The sequence below is a fragment of the Mirounga leonina genome, unplaced genomic scaffold (genome assembly GCF_011800145.1).
Source record: "Mirounga leonina isolate KUSES-001 unplaced genomic scaffold, KU_Mleo_1.0 Mir_168, whole genome shotgun sequence".
Lineage (NCBI taxonomy): Eukaryota > Metazoa > Chordata > Mammalia > Carnivora > Phocidae > Mirounga > Mirounga leonina.
In genome coordinates this window covers 37637575-37656981 of record NW_023270426.1, presented here as the reverse complement: position 1 = coordinate 37656981, position 19407 = coordinate 37637575, and the positions used below count along the sequence as shown (strand labels likewise).

Here is a 19407-nt window from a genome sequence, read left to right as displayed (position 1 = left end):
AAAGCCTAAGTCTGATATCCTCAAAATTTTATTGTTTGATAAATCAAGTATCCGAAGAGCAATCATACCAAAAAAGGTACCACTCCCCAGGACAGTGAGGCGATTCCTTCGTAGGTTTAAGTACTGAACTGAAACTAAATCATTAAATACTCCTCTTGGAACAAAAGCTACTTGATTAGACTGTAAACATAAAGTACGAAGATTGGAAAGTCCCTCAAACAGTCCAGGATCCAAGCGTTTTATAAAATTATTATTTAGATATAGAAAATACAGATGCCTCAGCTGAACAAAGGCTTTTGGATATACATACGCAATGCGAGAATTATCCAAATACAATGCTACAAGAGAATGAAGTCCTGTTAATTCACCCTCATTTATGTAAGATATGTTGTTTCCAGTCAGATACAGAAAAACTGTACTTTCAGGAAAATTCTTAGGAATCCTTGAAAGGCCTAAGTTACGGCAGTTAATATGTCTCCCAGTGTAGAGATGGCAAACAGACGAACATCCAAGAACCTCTTTATGGAATAAGAATAGAAGATAACAGGTAACAAGTAGAAAAAGTCGTAGGCAAGGCAGAGAAAAATGTAATCCACACATAGCCCTGTTCTTGGTTTTTCTGTTCATATCAGAATTGGCTATAAAAAAAGAAGGTAAAACTTTAAATCATCAATAAGTTCTCAAAATTGAAGTGCTATAATACTAAAAATTCCATATTCTTTTATTTTTATTAGTATCAGCCAACAATACTAAATATCATCAATTGTACTATGGTGATAGCATAATATTATATAATGAGTTTGGAATGTGTTCTAGAATTAACACCTCCAGGCCATTAACCCACTGCTTGACAAAATGGTAATTCAAATTTAATGAACTGCAAAATAATACGTTGGCTAAAGCTAATTTAAAATATTACAATTGACAATAACAAAAGTGACAAATGATGAGGTAAGGATAATGGTCTTTGGATATAATATGTCCCTTTACCAAATTAAAGTATCAATTAAATAACATTATAATTTATGAAAGTACAAATTCACTACAAAAGAGCAATTAAACTCTAAACTATAGCTTTTCACAAAAGCAAATTATTTTTCATTTCAGTTAAAAGTTCATATTTAAATAAATAATCTTACCAAAACCAGGAAATTCATATTATTGACACTTGGCTGATTCAAGTAAGGTTTTCTTTCTAAATCTGAAGAGCGACATTTCTAAACTCCATTTCTTTCTGTGGCACTGTTGACCTCCACCCCTCCACTTTTTTTTTTTTTCTTCCTTTTTTTTAGTCACAGTTTGCTCAGGAAACACCACTCTTCACATTGGTTCCTCCACAGTCAGTGTGTAAAACAGAGGTTGCCATGGATACAGGAAACTGAGAGACAGGAAGTAATTTTATCTGTGTTTCTAAAGTATTGTTGAAAGGAAATCTCAGGAACTTATTTTTTTCAGAAAGCAGTTAATCTGAGTGTTCCTAACACACATACCTAAACATTTGATAATTTAAAAAATAAGTATTTTTTAAAAGGAAATGTGAAAAATTTAAATATTCAGAATGAACAAACTGTAGCCATCAGCCAACAGATAGATATTGAATAGAAAAAGGTGAAATAAAAGATAAACAGAGTAATATAATTTGGGTCTTAAATGCATATAATATTTACATTGCTTTGAATACACATTACAGACTTTAACTTTTAGTCCTTAAAAAAAAGGTAGCAAAAACAAGAAATTTAGAATGGTGAACACGAATGTTGTTACACTAACCTCTCTGCTCTTCCTTTTTAACTTTTCAAAGAGAATTTTGGATATAAAAAATATTGAATATCACCAACTAGCACCTTAATTTATTAAGGTATATGCCTTGCACTGTAAAATGATATAAAGTTGCACACCAAATTACTGGCAAAGATTACCTTTGGCAAGAAAAGTTGGGGAGAGTGAAAGGGACCTGATGAAGGCACAGAAGGCAAGCTGAGGACAAAGCAGAAGCTGACACCCCACAACCACCCCCCCACCCCCCCACCCCCCGCCATGGGATATATGTGACATTTCTCAGGCACTCCTGGCTGCCCTAAAGGAAAAACAAATAGTTAACTTGTAGAGATGACCATCCTGCAAGACCTGAGTCTCCCTCAGTTTACTTACAAAAGCCTTAGCAATAGCTTCCAGAAGGGAATGTAAATACAATTAAATGTCTTTATAACCTGCAGCCCATCGACAGATACTTGAAGTGGGCAGAGTGTAATGTTCCTCCAGGAAGTTCCCAACTATCTTCATGTAATGCCTTACTAGAGGGGTAAACAGCCTTAACTTGACAATGGCAAGGCCTCCAGTATCCTGTGAGTCTCCTTTAGCATATGAAAATTCTTTCTCGGAAACCTCCCTCTTTCCTTACCTCCCCCAACCCCATAGTATATAATCAGTCACCCATCACAACCCCGGTGCAGTAGCTCTTTCTGCCCACGGGTCCTGTCTCTCCCCCCGTCCCCCATGCTTTAAATAAACCACTATTTTGCACCAAATAAACCACTATTTTGCACCAAAATCTTAAAGACATCTCAAGAATTCTTTCTCAGTCTTCGGCTCTGGACTCCACCCCACTGAACCTCACCTATATTCCAAAACCTCATCAGGACCCTTTAATGACTTTTCAACAAATGTACATCTGAAATAGTGTGAATCTTTTAAATAAAAATCCATCTGTGTATACTGTAATATTGAAGGGTAATGATTTAAAGAGTTAACTATAAATTGTTTATATTATATGTTGTTTAGTCATTACTTTTCAGAAAAGCTCAATGCTTAGGCTAATTCTGACTTTGATTATTATTACTAATACTCTGATAATATACTTAAAATATCAGTAATGATAATATATAATTGTATAGTAACTCCCTCTTGTTATTAAAGCATCTTTTACATCAAGACAACAATTATTTCAGATAATATGAATTATTTCCATATTAAATATTTGGTAAAATACTCAGCACTTTCTATGATAATAAAAAATCAGAGGTGCATACTAGATAACAGATCTTTATCAAAATGATTTACAATTTTCACAACTATTCTTTGTGGCCAACTATTGTTGTTGTTATTGAAAGAAGAAATTAGAAAATCGCCACCAAAAAACCCCCATGACAGAGAAATGATATGAATTAGAGGTAAAGGGAGCCTGGGTGGCTTAGATGGTTAAGCGTCCGCCTTCGGTTCAGGTCATGATCCCAGCGTCCTGGGATCTGGTCCTGCATCGGGCTCCCTGCTCCTTGGGGAGCCTGCTTCTCCCTCTGCCTCCCTCTCTCTCTCATGAATAAATAAGTAAAATCTTAAAAAAAATGAATTAGAGATAAAGATGGAATAAGAGCTAGGTTTCTCAAGTCCATTTGTGTTTAGTGTTTTCTTTTTTTTTTTTTTTAAAGATTTTATTTATTTATTTGAGAGAGAATGAGATAGAGAGCGTGAGGGGGGGGGGAGGGTCAGAGGGAGAAGCAGACTCCCTGCCCAGCAGGGAGCCCGATGCGGGACTCGATCCCGGGACTCCAGGATCATGACCTGAGCCGAAGGCAGTTGCTTAACCATCTAAGCCACCCAGGCGCCCCTGTGTTTAGTGTTTTCAATAACAAAACATAATGAAGGATTTTTCAATTGTGTCATACAGCTTAGAGTTATGATGGGGTTCAGGACACCCCATCCCAAAATATAGCACCATGACATAGAGAACATACAAAACTGAAGGAACCTGAGACAAAGGCAGAAGTGTGAAGGACTCTCTCTGATCCCTCCCCTCCCTCCAGCCACACCCTCATACCACCTGCCCATCACCCCTGAATAAGGTCATAAAAACTTCATGTGAGAGGTGCCCTCAACTATAGTGGGAGAAAAGGAGCATCCTTATTTCCGAAGACAAAGAAACTCCAAGAAGAATCCAAACAATGAGGCTTGCAAAATTTCCCCGTTTGCTACATTTATCTCATACCCTGTGCCCTACCCTATCTTTCCACGACTTTCCACTATGCCTCAAACCTAGCATAAAAACACACAGGTTTGGGGCACCCATGTGGCTCAGTCAGTTAGGCACCTACATTTGGCTCAGGTCATGGTCCCAGGGTCCTGGGATCAAGTCCCACATCGGGCTCCCTGCTCTGCGGGGAATCTGCTTCACCCTCTGCTACCTCCCCTCACTCCCCACCTAGCTTGTGCTCTCTTGCGCATGCTCTCTCTCTCTCAAATAACTAAATAAAATCTTTAAATACACACACACACACAGAAGTTTAACAGTCCCCTTTGGTTCTTCACTTCCTTTTAAGGGCTCCCATGTCAGATAAAACTTAACATTAAATTTATATGCTTTTCTCCTGTTAATCTTGACTTTGTCAGTTTAATTTTCAGACCCAGTTAGAGAAACCCAAAAAAGTCAAGGAAAACTTTTCCCTCCTCTATAGTTTGGAAGAACTCGTCAACAACAAAATAAAATTTAGAGGAAAAACTACAAGGTGGTAAGATCAGAACATTAATTAATTTTGTCCTCTATTCCAGAAATATCCAAAGCAGACAAAAATATTTATTAAAATCTCAAAAATAAAATTTTTAGTAAATTACACTAAATAAAAGTGACAGAATAAAATAGTTTTTCTCCTATTGTGAAAGCTGAGGTAAACTAAAGCACCTACAACAAACAATAAATCTAAACCCAGTATCCAGAACAACAAAGTTCAGCCTTTCTGTTCACAGGGTTCATAAGGGTTGCTGCTGTTACAGTGATCACTGCTACAGAACTCAGAAATCAAGACCTCAAAAAAGGGTGATACGGGAACAGAATTCAGAGACCTCCTGATCTTACTGGCGGTGAGCACATCACTGATTAGTGGCACAACTGGCCACTCAAGGTTTAGATTAGAACCCAAGTTTCCCAGCTTCCCGCTGCACTGACTGGAAGGCATATGTCTCCATGGTTTAGCTACTACCATTTCACAGCCAATTCACATTATTTAGGTAATTTAAAACTATCTCATTATCTTGTCAATTCTCTAACATGTTTGGTGAAATCTTCATATGATCTCCAAGGCACAATAATGTTCCCCGATCTGAACTGTGACATTTTGATTTTGCTTTAGAATAATACATCAAAATGGTTCTTCATATCCCTTTACTGAGTCCTACTAATTTTCATTAGAACTATTTCTGAACACGACACTCAGCCTCCTAAAAGAGCTTCCTCCTTTTTTCCTCCCCAGGAAACTGACTCACTGAATTATTTTTTTCTCTTTCTTATGGAACCTTCATTAACACAGACTTCAAATAATCTCATGGTTCAGGTATCAATACCAATCTATTTTCTTTTCCATTCAGAAATTCTATGACAAGAGAATGCATAAATCAATTTTTCTATTACCACCTTTTCAATATATATCCCTATATTATTATTTTTTAAAGATTTTATTTATTTATTTGACAGAGTAACAGCGAGAGAGGGAACACAAGCAGGGGGAGTGGGAGAGGGAGAAGCAGGCTTCCCGCTGAGCAGGGAGCCCCATGCGGGGCTCAATCCCAGAACTCTGGGATCATGACCTGAGCCGAAGGCAGACGCTTAACGACTGAGCCACCCAGGCACCCCATATACCCCCTATATTATTTAGATGTACAGCATCTACATATAAACCAACCAAGACAGGTTTACATAGAAAGAACAGTTTACAATGGTGCTTAGTGATCTTATGAATCTTAAGAATTACTTGTAGATCCTAAAATCAAGAGAATCAAAATCTGAAATGGTGTTTACAATTAAAAATATTCCGGTAACAATAAAGAAAACATATTTTTTTGCTCAATGTAGGAGGAAATTTTAACGAAGAGCAGTATCTCAATACAGATTGATTATCAGTTGCAAGGAAAAAGAACAGTAACTACACAGTGGCACAAACACCTTCACGAGAATTAACACCATTAATGAGAAGCAGGTGGACACCATGTGCCACTGGATGTGGTATTTCAAGAAGGACAGCATCAATCACTTAGGTAATATTCCAACAATGTATATGTATAACCACAATCTAATCAATAGAAATCATCAGTGGTTCATCCATCCATCATACATGGTTGGTTCCATCCATCAGTGGTTCATCCATCCATCATACATGGTTCATCCCTCCCTCCCTGGGTGGCTCAGTTGGTTAAGCGACTGCCTTCGGCTCAGGTCATGGTCCCAGAGTCCTGGGATCGAGTCCCGCATCGGGCTCCTGGCTCAGTGGGGAGCCTGCTTCTCCTTCTGACCCTCTCCCCTGTCATGCTGTTTCTCTCTCTCTAATAAATAAATAAAATCTTTAAAAAAAATTATCAGACACATCACAAATGAGGAATATTCTATTCTGGGCAAAGAAAGGGAGGGAGAGAAACAAAGAAAAGGGCTGTATTCTTCAAAATTGTTAGTCATAAGAAATAAAAACTCAGGAAATAATACAGAGTAAAAGAGACTACAAAGACATGACAATTAGAGGCAATACCTAATACTAGACTGAAGCATTTAGGAGTAAAAGGTCATAATCTATTCAACTTACATGCAAATAATTCAGAAAATAAAGCATCAAGTGTGTTGTGTGTGCGTGTATAATGCATGTGTACACACATAATGGGGGGGAGGGGCACAAACTAACAACATCCAGATTATCATGCTCATGAAACTAGAGATTGGTGGGGGAGACAGTTAGCTTAAAAGCACTAAACACCCAAATGTCCTTCATTGGCTAAAGGTGATACATCCATACGATGGAATACTACTCAGCAAAAACAAAAACATCAACATTCTAATGACACACACAACAGCTTAGGCAAATATAAAAGGCATTATGCTGCCTGAGAAGGCCCGTCTCAAAAAGTTCTACACTGCCTGATTCCATTTATATAACATCCTCAAAAAGACACAATTAGAGTGAAAGAAAAGAGATTGGTGGGAGCCAACAGTTGGGAGTCAGGGAAGAATGGGATTCCTAAGGTATATCGCACAAGGGAGTGTCCTCAGGTGATGAAGCTATTCACCTGTGTTCTGACTGTGGTGATGGTCATACAATCTACACACACGAAAATTTATATTAATGTATAACCTCCCCTAAAATCAATTTTACTCTATGTAAATTTAACAAAGTTTAAAAAGAGTCCTCATATTTTAAAACACAAGCAAATATTTGTGGCTAAAAAATAAAATACATATAAAAAACTACTAGACCAAATCTTGTTTGATTTACAATCATGATCAATTTTATTTATTTTTTAAATTTTATTATGTCAGTCACCATGCAATACATCATTAGTTTTTGATGTGGTGATCCACGATCCACTGTTTTCGTATAACACCCAGTGCTCCATGTAGTACGTGCCCTCCTTAATACCCACCACTGGGCTAACCCATCCCCCCACACCCCTCCCCTCTAAAACCCTCAGTTTGTTTCTCAGAGTCCATAGTCTCTCATGGTTCATCTCTCCCTCCAATTCCCCGCCCCCTCATTTTTCCCTTCCTTCTCCTAGTGTCCTCCATGCTATTCCTTATGTTCCACAAATAAGCGAAACCATATGATAATTGACTTTCTCTGCTTGACTTATTTCACTTAGCATAATCTCCTCCAGTCCCAACCATGTTGATGTAAGTTGGGTATTCATCCTTTCTGATGGCTGAGTAATATTCCATTGTATATATGGACCACATCTTCTTTATCCATTCATCTGTTGAAGGGCATCTCAGCTCTTTCCACAGTTTGGCTATTGTGGACATTGCTGCTATGAACATTGGGGTGCATATGGCCCTTCTTTTCACTACACATGATCAGGAAAAACAGTGTTCTGCAGCTACGGGAAAAGCATGTCAGTTTATAAAATCTGTCAAGATTCTGAGGCACAAAAAGCTTAGCATGTTCCAAAGAGAGAGAACAGCCAGCATGGTTGGGAGAGAATGACTGAGAGAGACGAGGGCAGAATAGGGCTTGAGAGGTAAGCCAAAAGGCAAACCCCGACTAGTTGTCCCATGGAGGCCACTAAAGGGTTTTGAACTAGAAGAGGAATAAGATCATTTTTGCTTTTAAAACATGGCTGGCATCTTCTCTGTGGAATATGGCTTGGAGCAGATCAGAAGAGATGAGGAAAGAGCAGTGGAGGAGGCTAATGCAACAGTCCAGGAAGAAGAATAAGACAGCTTATATGAAGATAGTAGAAATGGAGGGAATGGATTTGAGATATACTTAGAGGTGTAGTCAACAGCTCTGGTGATGGATTAAACGTGGACGGTGAGAGGTCATGTTGTCAAAGACAATTTCCAAGTTTCTGACATGAATAACTGGGTGTTCAGAAGTATCCAAGACTGAGAAGAGCACAGTGCATTGGTTATCTTACCTTCATCAAATATATCCAGTTCAGACACATTACTGAGAGCCTACATGTGTCAAACATTGTGCTAGACTCTAAGGATACTAAAGATAAAATCTACTCCCTGATCTCAAGGAACTCAAGATGTTCTGTGAGAGAATAAATGTTCAGTCGACATACTCATTATAATAATATCCCGACCATGCAGGGTATTCTAGAAGCAAGTACCCTATGTCCGGTGTTAAGTAGAGAAAAAAAAAAATCTTTACATTATCATCATCACAGCCAGAACTTATATACTGAGCATAAGTACTTCACATGTATTATGTCACTTAATACAGAGAACAATCCAACAGTGTAGCTCTATTTTATAAATGAGGGTAGAGATATGTTAAATACCTTGCTCAAGGTCACGTGGTGAATTCAGGAGCCAGGATTCGTATCTACCCAGTGTGGTTCAGAGCCTGAACATTAAGCTTTTCACTATATGCCCTCAACACATGGGTCCAACCTCCAAAAAGCCCAGAAGGTAAGAGACATAAAAAGCACAGAAGCAGAGCAAGCAATACATGAAAATGAGTTTATGATGCAGTCCAAAAATTTCAAGAAGGCAGATATCACTCTAGGCAGAGAAATTGGAAGGAGTTTGACAAACGAAAAAATAGAAGACAAATAAAAAATGTCCATGGATGGCAAAAATTGCAGGTAAGGCAACAAAACTGGGGCCCTTTTACCACCCAGAATTCTACCTGCTTTCTCCAGTTTCCCTTCAACCTACAGCCTTACTCCAAATCTTTTTCCTGAATCTATTATAAATCTGAGGATTTAAGGGCTCCATCACTGATTAATGTTTTGTCTTGTTTTTTTTTTTAAAGATTTTATTTATTTATTTGACAGAGAGAGACACAGCGAGAGAGGGAACACAAGCAGGGGGAGTGGGAGAGGGAGAAGCAGGCTTCCTGCTGAGCAGGGAGCCCGATGCGGGGCTCGATCCCAGGACTCTGGGATCATGACCTGAGCTGAAGGCAGACGCTTAAGGACTGAGCCACCCAGGCACCCTCACTGATGAATGTTAACAAGAGTAGCACAAGCTGCTGTCTGGCTGCACATTTCACTGATTATTTTAAATGTTTGGCAAATACGAACTGAGGGTCAACTTTACATAACCACTCTGTACAGATGAGTCAATGGAAGCTTCTTCCTGGGCTGAAATACCTGCCAATTTCAGAAAGGTGAAACGGAGGCAACAGTAGTAATGAATGAATAAGAATAATGAACAGAGTGAGCATCGGCAGGCATGCCCAAGGTATCTGCATGAAACACATGCAGGGAGATGGTGTCTTTCTTCAAGTGTTGGCATGGGTCACATTTGGATAGTCTGAATGGGAGACAGCCTCTGAGTAAATGAAGGAGAGCCTCAGGAAAGCCTCAATTGGTACCTTCACACATTTGGTCAAAATAATTGACAGCAGTAACATTAACAGTAGCAGGTATTAATAGATAATAGTACAGCAATAATAGAAAGATTAATATTCAATCATTTACCATTTAACACTCCAATGCATTCAACACTTCAATGGGCATTGTATATACATTCTCCAATTTAGTCTCAAAATAACCCAAAGAGGGGCGCCTGGGTGGCTCAGTCGGTTAAGTGTCTGCCTTCAGCTCAGGTCTGTAAGATGACTGCCACCTTATGAAAAGTTCATCAGAAGCATTTATCTAATTCGTAGATGGGGCAGTGGTCCTAGATGTGAGGAACACATTGAGAGTATAGTCCCATATTCAGAAGCATTCAGGAACTTTTCTTAGCAGTTAGGATGGGAGACAGAAGACAAAAATAGTTGCTCTAAGATGCAAGGGCATACTGAATAATATGTCCCAGAGGTGCAGTGGAATGTATCATCAAAGCACAGCAGGGTGCTTAGCACACAACAGGAATTATTAAAATATTGCTGAATGTTGGTTGTATCAGTACCGCAGGCTGTTTATGGGACAGGAATGTAGGAACATTTAGGTTCTGCCATGTTTCAAGAATAAAGTGAATCTTTATCGGAAATGAAAACCAAAATGGACGATTTCCATTCAAATTCTAAGGTAAGGGATAGAAACACTTTCAAACACCTAAAAAGGGTGGAACTTTTTGGGGACAGGGGAAGAAGTGAGATTTCAAAGCACTGACAGAAAAACAAACTGATGTTCAGCTTAAAAAAAAAAGTTTTATAAAGGATTATAACCTTTCAGTTAAAAAAAAAAAAAAATCACCAAGCCCAGGATTAGTAATTTACCTCTTTTTTCACAAAACTGTTTTGTATACAACCCCCCCCCAAAAAAAAACTGTTTTGTATACAGATAAAGACAGTAAACCTGCAATTATGGCCCCAAATGTTCATCTTCCTAAACCACCCTGTGTCCTCCAGCTTCTGTTAGATTAAAGCTAACAAAATTCAGTATATGAATATTAACCAGCTCAAAAGTAGGTATGTTATTCAATTTGTGTTTGGGAAGAAAACCAGCCTGTAAATTCACAGCAAGAACCAAAAAAATACATATGCACAGCCTAGTCAAAAAATAAAATCATTAAAAGCTTCATCACAGAGGGATTTTCCCCAGTTGAACTGAATGATCATAACCAGTAATTACTACCAACTATATTAGATTACATACAAAGGAAAACATTCATAATCCAAATATTAGTTTTTGAAAAGCTAAGGGTATCTCTCCTATTTGTAAACCATATATTCAAAGGGAAGATGGAAAGCAGAGCCTCAACAGCTGAGGCTCTGAAATTTCCAAGTACTCTTAGACATGTTTTATTCCCCTTATCTAATAAGGAGAGAGAGGTATATAGTCACCATTCAATATATCCTATAACGACTGTTCCTTTTATGGTTGACTCTGGCAAAATAAAATTTCTTAACAACTTTCCCAATGATACCTCACTGTCCCTTTCCGCAAGTTACTACATAATGAGATTATATAAACTGTTAGAAATCAGTTCAAGTCAATCTTGAGGGAAAAAGTAGCAATAATAAGAGCAACCATCACAAAACTAAAACCCTAGACTGTAAGTTTCACGAAGGCAAGGACTGCATCCTTTTTGCTCCTTCCCAGTAACCTGTCTAACATTCCACGGACATTCAGGTCAGTATTTGATGGAAAGGGGCAGAGAATGATCATTCAGCTAAGGGGTAGGGTAATCACTAAGGGTGCTTTCTGCCACTCTGACTCTGAACTTAGAATACTGTAGGGCACACTGAAATAGTTTGGCCAAGGCTGGATCATCTTGTCTATAAACCGCACACAAGAAGTAGAGGAAAAGTATGTTTTCCATCAGGCATGGACTAGCACAGCTTTTCAGAAGCAACAAAGACAATGTAACTTTAACTGGTAATTTGACTTCCAGTAACAGCTCAACCTACTAATGGAAATCCATTCATAAAATCAGATCTACACAATGTATGAGAATCTGTTGTTTAAAATTACCCATCTCTCAAAATGAACGAATGAGTACATATGTACATAAAATTACCCACTGCTCTAATCTACTAATAGAATTGGTAATACATTAGTAACTGAGACTTTGATTAATCAGTTTAGAATCAGTCTTGAAGACTCTCATCTTTTTTGAATTGAAGCAGATAATTAGTATAAGCAAATGTGTCCACTAATAGCTTTTCATTTCAAAACTATCATTACAATGGAAACAATAAATGACACAAAAGGATTTATTTAGTGTTTGCTGAATGCCTGAAGAACTTATTTATACTTTATTTGTATATCCTGTGCATAATTCTTATTTGTAGCATTTCAGAACAATATAAATTGTCTTATTCATTACAGTAAACTGATTTTCAGAGACTAAGTGACTTCCCAAGCATTAGAACAAAAATGGAATTCCAGATCCCACAATCTCACACTACCTCTTTTCTCAACTTACAAAAACAGATTTGATGCTCAAATGACTACTGTAAATTTTAAAAATACATCCTTTCAAAGTAAATACATCAAAATTCATTCCATACCTCTTTTTTTGAGAAAGGGTATTAACAGGCAGGTATGCAAAACTTATACATACAACTAACTGAACAGATTAAAAGTACGCCTAAAGTAGCCCCATTCAAAAAACCCCTAATTTGCAACAATACTACAAATCAGAGTATCTAAAAAATTCTCCTTTTTAAGGCTGCTAAATGTGAAAATGTTTTAGGGTGTGTTAATATGACAAAACTGAAAAATGATCTGTTTCCTACCTCAAGTAGTACTTTAAACAGTGACCAAAAAGTATGCTATACTTCCTCCCAGGACTGACAAACTGAGAGATCAAATTAGCTTAATTTTTCAGGCACAAACATTCTTTAGAAGCTCAGAAAAATGTTAGTTGGGAGAAAAAACAGCACACTATTACAGTATAAGTAATAAATTCATTCTTCATTCATTCATTAAACTTACTGTGGACCTACTAAGGTGTTAAGCATGGTGCTAAGAACAAAAGTTGGTTAATACTTGGTGTATTAATCATGCCTCCTTATTTTCTGTATGCTGATGGTTTGACAGATGGGGCCTTAATGACCCTGGACAGACTGCCCTTCCCAGGGCTACCCAATTCAGAAAGACAGTAAATGACTGCCTTACTGCATAAATTGCACATGCAAACCGACTGATCCAGAGACCATACCCAACTACCTCTTTCATGAGGCTCTAACACTCAGGGCCACTATCCCCCTGCCCTAATCACCGTAGGGCCAGGTAACAGACAACTCGCAACAGTGCCTACACCATACAGCCTACTGAATTATTTAAACTAGCCAATCCTAAACCTCCTTACCCTCGCTTTCCCATTCCTTCCCAAGGAAACCACAATAAAGGCTCATGCCCACATTGTCCCCTTACTCCTTCTGTCTCCAGACCAACCCTGGTGTTTCCTTTTGGTTCTGTGTGATGAGGCATGCATCCTCCTCTTGGGAACTGTGAATTATAAAATATCTTTCAACGGCAATTGTCCCCCGATCTGAGGGCCTCACCATATCTGAATAATAATAAAACTTAAATTTTAAGGCACTCAGGACCAACTAATGATGCATTCACATTTAGTAATGTCTACTGAACAAATATATGAATAAATAAGCAAAGACTGAAGGCTGGCAACAAGGAGGCAAGCAAACACTAGACCAAAATTTAAAGACCTGAATCCTAGCATTTCCAATATGTGACACATTGGGCAGCAGCAAAATGGATTAGAGTAACTTCCCCACGAGACAATGAGTAGATTATCTTTAACGGTATTGTTAGATGGAAACCAATAATCGTACAATTCATCACAGAGAATAAAACTGACTCTACCTTGAAGGCCCCGTCTTTCGAGGATGCATGTTCTACTCTCCACCCTTACTACTCTCAAGCCCTTGCTCTAATGCCTTGAGCTGGGGGCGGGGGTATGGTGAGTGATGAAGACTACAAAAGAGTACATGCTTCCTTCCGGAAGTGATGAAAATGCTCTAAAATCAACTGTGGTGATGGCTGCATGACTGCGAATATTCTATATACTACTGAGTTGTACACTTTATGTGGATGAAATGTATGGTCTATGAATTACATCTCAATAAAGCTGTTACCACACACGATGTTTCTAAGGCATTTTTCTTGTGAAAGACTAAAAAAATTGAGAACCAATTTTTACTATAGAAAAGCTACTAAAATCTGTGGTCAAATATTTACAGATAAAAGAAAATATTATAAAATACTAAAGAATACATGACCTAGAGGTAAAAAATGCTTCCTATTTTAAGGGATAAAAATGAAAGCCTATCATGTTTTTTTTTGTTTTGTTTTTTTTTAATTTTTTAAGTAATCTCTACATCCAACGTGGGGCTCAAACTCACGACCCTGAGATCAACAGTCACATGCTCTTCTGACTGAGCCAGCCAGGTACCCCAAAAGTCTATCATGTTAAATATTCATTTAAAAATGGTCAGTTTAAACCAAGCATAACTCAGGTAAAACAACATGTCTACATTTTAAAAATTATAAACTGCCTTTTATTTAACTATGTTGAAACTATACCAAAACACTACTCTTTGGAACCTGTTATCTTGATAGGACTAGTCTAACATTCTAAATGTTGTAAAATGATTTATCTTAGAAATTTCTTAAATAATAATAAATTTCCAAGTGGGGATATTACATATGCTAATTTTGAGATAAACCAGAATTATGGAGAGGTACCAAGTGTCCAATCCAAGCAGGTTTGGTAATTCTGATACTCCAGGAGTTTATTATAAAGGCAATTTCTCCCGGAATGCAAGCTGTCATATCTAAAAACCATACTGCTTTGCCAGTCTCTTTTTTCATTATTCAACTAGCTTATGTTAAATATGCCCCATCAGTGGCATCCTTAAATTTAAAAATAAAAGTCAAAGCCAAAATTCTCACAACACTTGCTCTCTAAGAATACTTATTCACATCTGAAATTCTTAGAACTGCATTATAAAATTGTGTCTTTGAAGTTGGAGGATGAACTGGTATTTCAGAGAAGAGAGTCAAAGTAAAGTTTAATTATTCTCATTCTCATCTCCAAATCACAGTTTTGTTTAACCTATGCCTTTGGAGGAAAACATTACAAGATGTATATATAAATAATGTTATGGTCATACAAAAATCAGTTGAAGAAACTATTCTTCCCTCTGTGTTTAAATACAGATCCTAAGAAAGGGAGAATATTCAAACCTGGAATTATTCCAGCTAAAGAGAGGAAGAGTAAAACAAAAAGGACAAAATACAGTTGCAGCACTGAACAAGTTAAAAAAAAAAAAAAGACTGCACTATGTTAAGAAGGTGAGCAAGAAGATATTAACAAGAATGTGCATAGCAGATATCAACAAAATCATGAATCCTTAAGTTGGTGATAATTCAGAATACTGTAAAACATCAAGCACAAAATAACATTCCTTAGAACATATGCGGTTAACACACATTTTAAAAATAAATTAATGAATAGGTGTACAGATACTCAATATACCTGAAAATGTACTGAATTAAAAATGAGTGCATATACACATAGTGACTTATGCTCTCAGAACTCTGCACTGCAGTAAATGGATGAGTAGGTGAGAAAGGAAGAAAGGGATGAAAGCAAGACAGCTAACCTCATCTATCCAGTCAGTCTGACCTTACATACGTAAACTCATGTAATATTTACAACGGTCTCATCAGAACATCTGTACATTTTAAAAACAAGGAAACTTAGGCACAGTAACACAAGAACATGGTCATCGTCATCAGCAAGTCACCAGTGGCACTGGGATTTCAGAGTGGTTCTGAAGTCTAGAGTTTTTATCAAATTTCTGAACAAAACTAGAGGATTAGGGTAAAGGAGAGTTTAATAGTTTCTCAAATGGTCATTCTTTACAGCAGTGATTCTAAACTGGAGGTAAGAAGTTCTACTGGCATCCACAGGCCAGAGGGCAGAGGTGCTGCCAAGTATCCTACATGGTGCAAGATAGTTCTCCAAAACAAATAATCATCTGGGGGCATCTGGGTGGCTCAGGCAGGTAAGTGTCTGACTCCTGATATCGGCGAAGATGATCTCAGGGTCCTGAGATCGAGCCCCTTGTCGGGCTCCCTCCACACTGGGCATGGAGCCTGGTAAGATTCTCTCTCTCCCTCTGCTCCTCCCCCTGCCTCACCTCTAAAAAAAGAAAAACCAAAAAAGAGGCGCCTGGGTGGCTCAGTCGGTTGAGTGTCCAACTCTTAACTCCAGCTCAGGTCATGATCTCTGGGTCCTGGGATCAAACCCCACGTGGGGCTTCCTGCTCAGCAGGGAGTCTGCTTGAGGATTCTCTCCCTCTCTCCCCAATAAATCTTAAAAAAAAGAACAACCAAAACCCCAAATAATCATCTGGCCCAAAATATCACTAGTACTATAGTTGAGAAACCATGCTTTGGAATGGTGTATTTTTGCTTGAAAATCTGTTATAATAAAAGAAGAAAATAATATTTCCCAATTTAGATGATTAAAAAAATCACCATCAACATTATTCACTAGATCTGCTTTTTTTTCAGGCAAGGAAAATGTTACACTGCAATGTCTAAAAGAAATGCAGGAACAGAAAATTACTATTACATGGGAGATTAACCAGGTATTATTACTGGGGACGCAGAAAGGGGAAAATTTTCCCAAACTCCAAAAACTACGTAGTTTAAGTAGAGGAAAAGTAATAAAAGAAAACAATAAAACTGCTGACCTAAATTTCCACATTACCTTCCACTAGACAATGTGAATATAAATCTCCGTAAGTTCTATCATGGGCCAGTGACAATGTGGCAAACTTACACAGCAATTAAGTTTTTTGTTTGTTTTGCAGATCATTACATTTTCTGTATCTATCAATGTTTCTTTAGTCACTAATCCGACTATAAAGTTAAATAATTATTCTTTAAAATTCTATTACTACATTATTCAAGACTTTCTTGGTACCCTTAAAATGACATGAATTCATTAGTGCCCAAAAGATTTTCCAATACTTACTTCATTTTAAAAACAAGATCCGATCTTCCAATCACAACTATCTTCTCCCAACTTTGCAATCTGAAATCTTAATATTTAAGAGAACTCCAAGTCTTATTAAAGTTCTGCCCCTCAATTTAGACAGAATGACATGAGCCCCCCCCTCACTCCCGTCTATTCTTGACTTAAAGAAACATTGTATTTTCCTTAGAAGAGCCGACTATTTTGGCCACTTATATATAAAACGTATTTTTTGACCACAACACACTTATATAAAATTAAATATTAAAGCAAAACAGTTGTCTCATAAAAAATGTAAAACAAATATGCTTTAGATACTACAATTAGATATCCTTCTTCAACTAATGTGTGTCATTTCTAATTTACCCTCAGTAATTTCAGTACTTTACATTAAAGAAAATCCTAAGGTGCTTTTCTAACCTTAATATTTTTTTTCCATTCATTAATTTATTCCACAAATGTTTACATAGTGCTGGCTACTGCCAAAGACCACATTTTTTAACACTTCCATTTTAAAGGCCTGAATAATCTCAAGTCACTATTTATCCATGAAGAAAAGGAAACAACAATAAAATACAGGTAGCTAAAATTTGGTTTTCAAAAATTAATAAAATGCCACTCGATTTCACAGTTAGGAAAAATATATTGATCTTGTGCATGTCCACCTCAGAAAGGGCACCACCTGGTAGTTAAAAAAGAGCAAACCCTGGCATCCAGTTGCCCCAGGTCAAAATATGCCCTATGTCATGCCACATGCCACACACTAGGCAAGTTAGTTTACATTTTTAAGTTATTTCTTTGCTCTATAAAAAGAAAATAATCATGCCTATACCTCAGGACTATATTAAAAACTGAATGAGATATAAATGTCAAACATGTACCAAAATATAAAGACATACAGTACGTGCTCAGTAATCAGTATCTATTATTATGGTGTTAGGACAAAACAATTACCTATGTGTTTAATTCAAACTAATATATTAGAAATAATACCTACATTTTTAACAAGGATTTCTAAAGCTAACTGGATTTATTTCACTAATTTATCATTAGGATTGATGTGTTTGAAAGTTCCCTAAGACAAAATGATCTAGTTTATTCTTCTACAAAATCAAGTCTTAAGACCTGCTTTTACGCCTTTAAACTTAAAAGTACCAAAAAAAAAAAAAAAAAAAAAAAAAAGCAGATAATGCAAAACTCCCAAAGACAGGGGTAAAAATAAAGAAAATAGATATTTGCATATAACGTCCAAAGCGAAGCATTTTGCATTTGCTTTATGGAAATGAGAATTTTAACAAAGTTTGTAAACTATAATAAAATGACTTCAATGATGTAACGAGAAAAAAGTACTTGCAAGTTTTTTTGGAGATAATCCAAAATAAAAAACTAATGAATTATGTAACATTCTTTTGAATTACTAGGAGGACACTTTTTATGAAGTGCTACTGACATATTATTACATATTCATCTTATATTTTAAAAGGACCTAAAATAAGTCTAGTAAAATCTGATTACAAAAAAATGAGAATTCAGACAAAAATTAAATTATTAAATGAATATGACCAAGTTGAACTGCAGTGCCTACCACCCCCATTCATCTTTTTAGATCCAGACCAACACCCGCCCCAGCATTATCTACTAACAAAATGAGCACACATATACATAAAATACTGCCCAGCAACATGCAGCAATACCAATGGCCAAAAACGGTGATAATATTTTGATGCTTTAAAGAAACAAATTCTTAAAAAACATTTCCTCACCTATTATCAGATGGCAGAAGAGAAAGCAAAGCCAAAGCTGAAAGTTTTCTTCTTTCAGGCTGTGTAATGTTGTCCATGCGATCAACCCACATTTCAATCATATTTCCCAAAAGCTGGTCCATCTGAAAAAAGAGCAAGAGGCATCTCAAAATATATGAAATGCTATTTACTTGTGGATAAGTACTGTTAAAGTCTAGAGGCTCGTAAGGCATGGTTAAATTTCAATTCCAACAAACCACAAAATTGAAATACAAGAAATTGGGGCAAGCCTTGAGCTGGAAAGGAATAATTTGAGCAAAACCAGAAAATGACTCTAATTAATCTTGGGAGCCAGTTTATTCTGAGAGCTAGAGACTGTTCAAAACCAGTATACAGCCGATGAGTGATTTTAGTAATTTCATTTAATAAATCACCAATCCAATACATTCTTCCGGGTACACTAAAAAAGTACATGCATTTTTCAAAACTGTCAACTTGTACTTAGGTTACAGTTATTTCATTGGATGATTAGATAGTTAAATGTTAAGGTGTAATTTGCTGGACTGATTTGTTGCTACTTTCAGAGGAAAGGGCAGGTTACAACCTCAACGTACATAATTTCAAAAAAAAAAGTAAGTCAGTTTCTAGGACATTATATACTATATTAAAAAAAAATGAACATAAGGGGTGCCTGGGTGGCTCAGTCAGTTAAGTGTCTGCCTTCAGCTCAGGTCATGATCTCAGGGTCCTGAGACTGAGCCCCACATTGGGCTCCCTGCTTAG

At 37.0% G+C, this 19407-nt stretch overlaps 1 protein-coding gene across 6 annotated transcripts in view; it reads right to left on the bottom strand.

Annotated features, from left to right (window-relative positions):
• IPO11 (importin 11) overlaps positions 1–19407 on the bottom strand; it is a 210834-nt gene that overhangs the window by 56051 nt on the left and 135376 nt on the right. For all 6 annotated transcript variants that reach the window (XR_004680925.1, XR_004680924.1, XR_004680926.1 and 3 more), the window contains one exon: positions 18646–18767. Coding sequence is in view for 3 of the 6 variants with exons in the window: in XM_035014503.1 (XP_034870394.1) it covers positions 18646–18767 (122 nt within the window). In the remaining 3 variants the exon portion in view is untranslated. The remainder of the gene's footprint in view (positions 1–18645; positions 18768–19407) is intronic.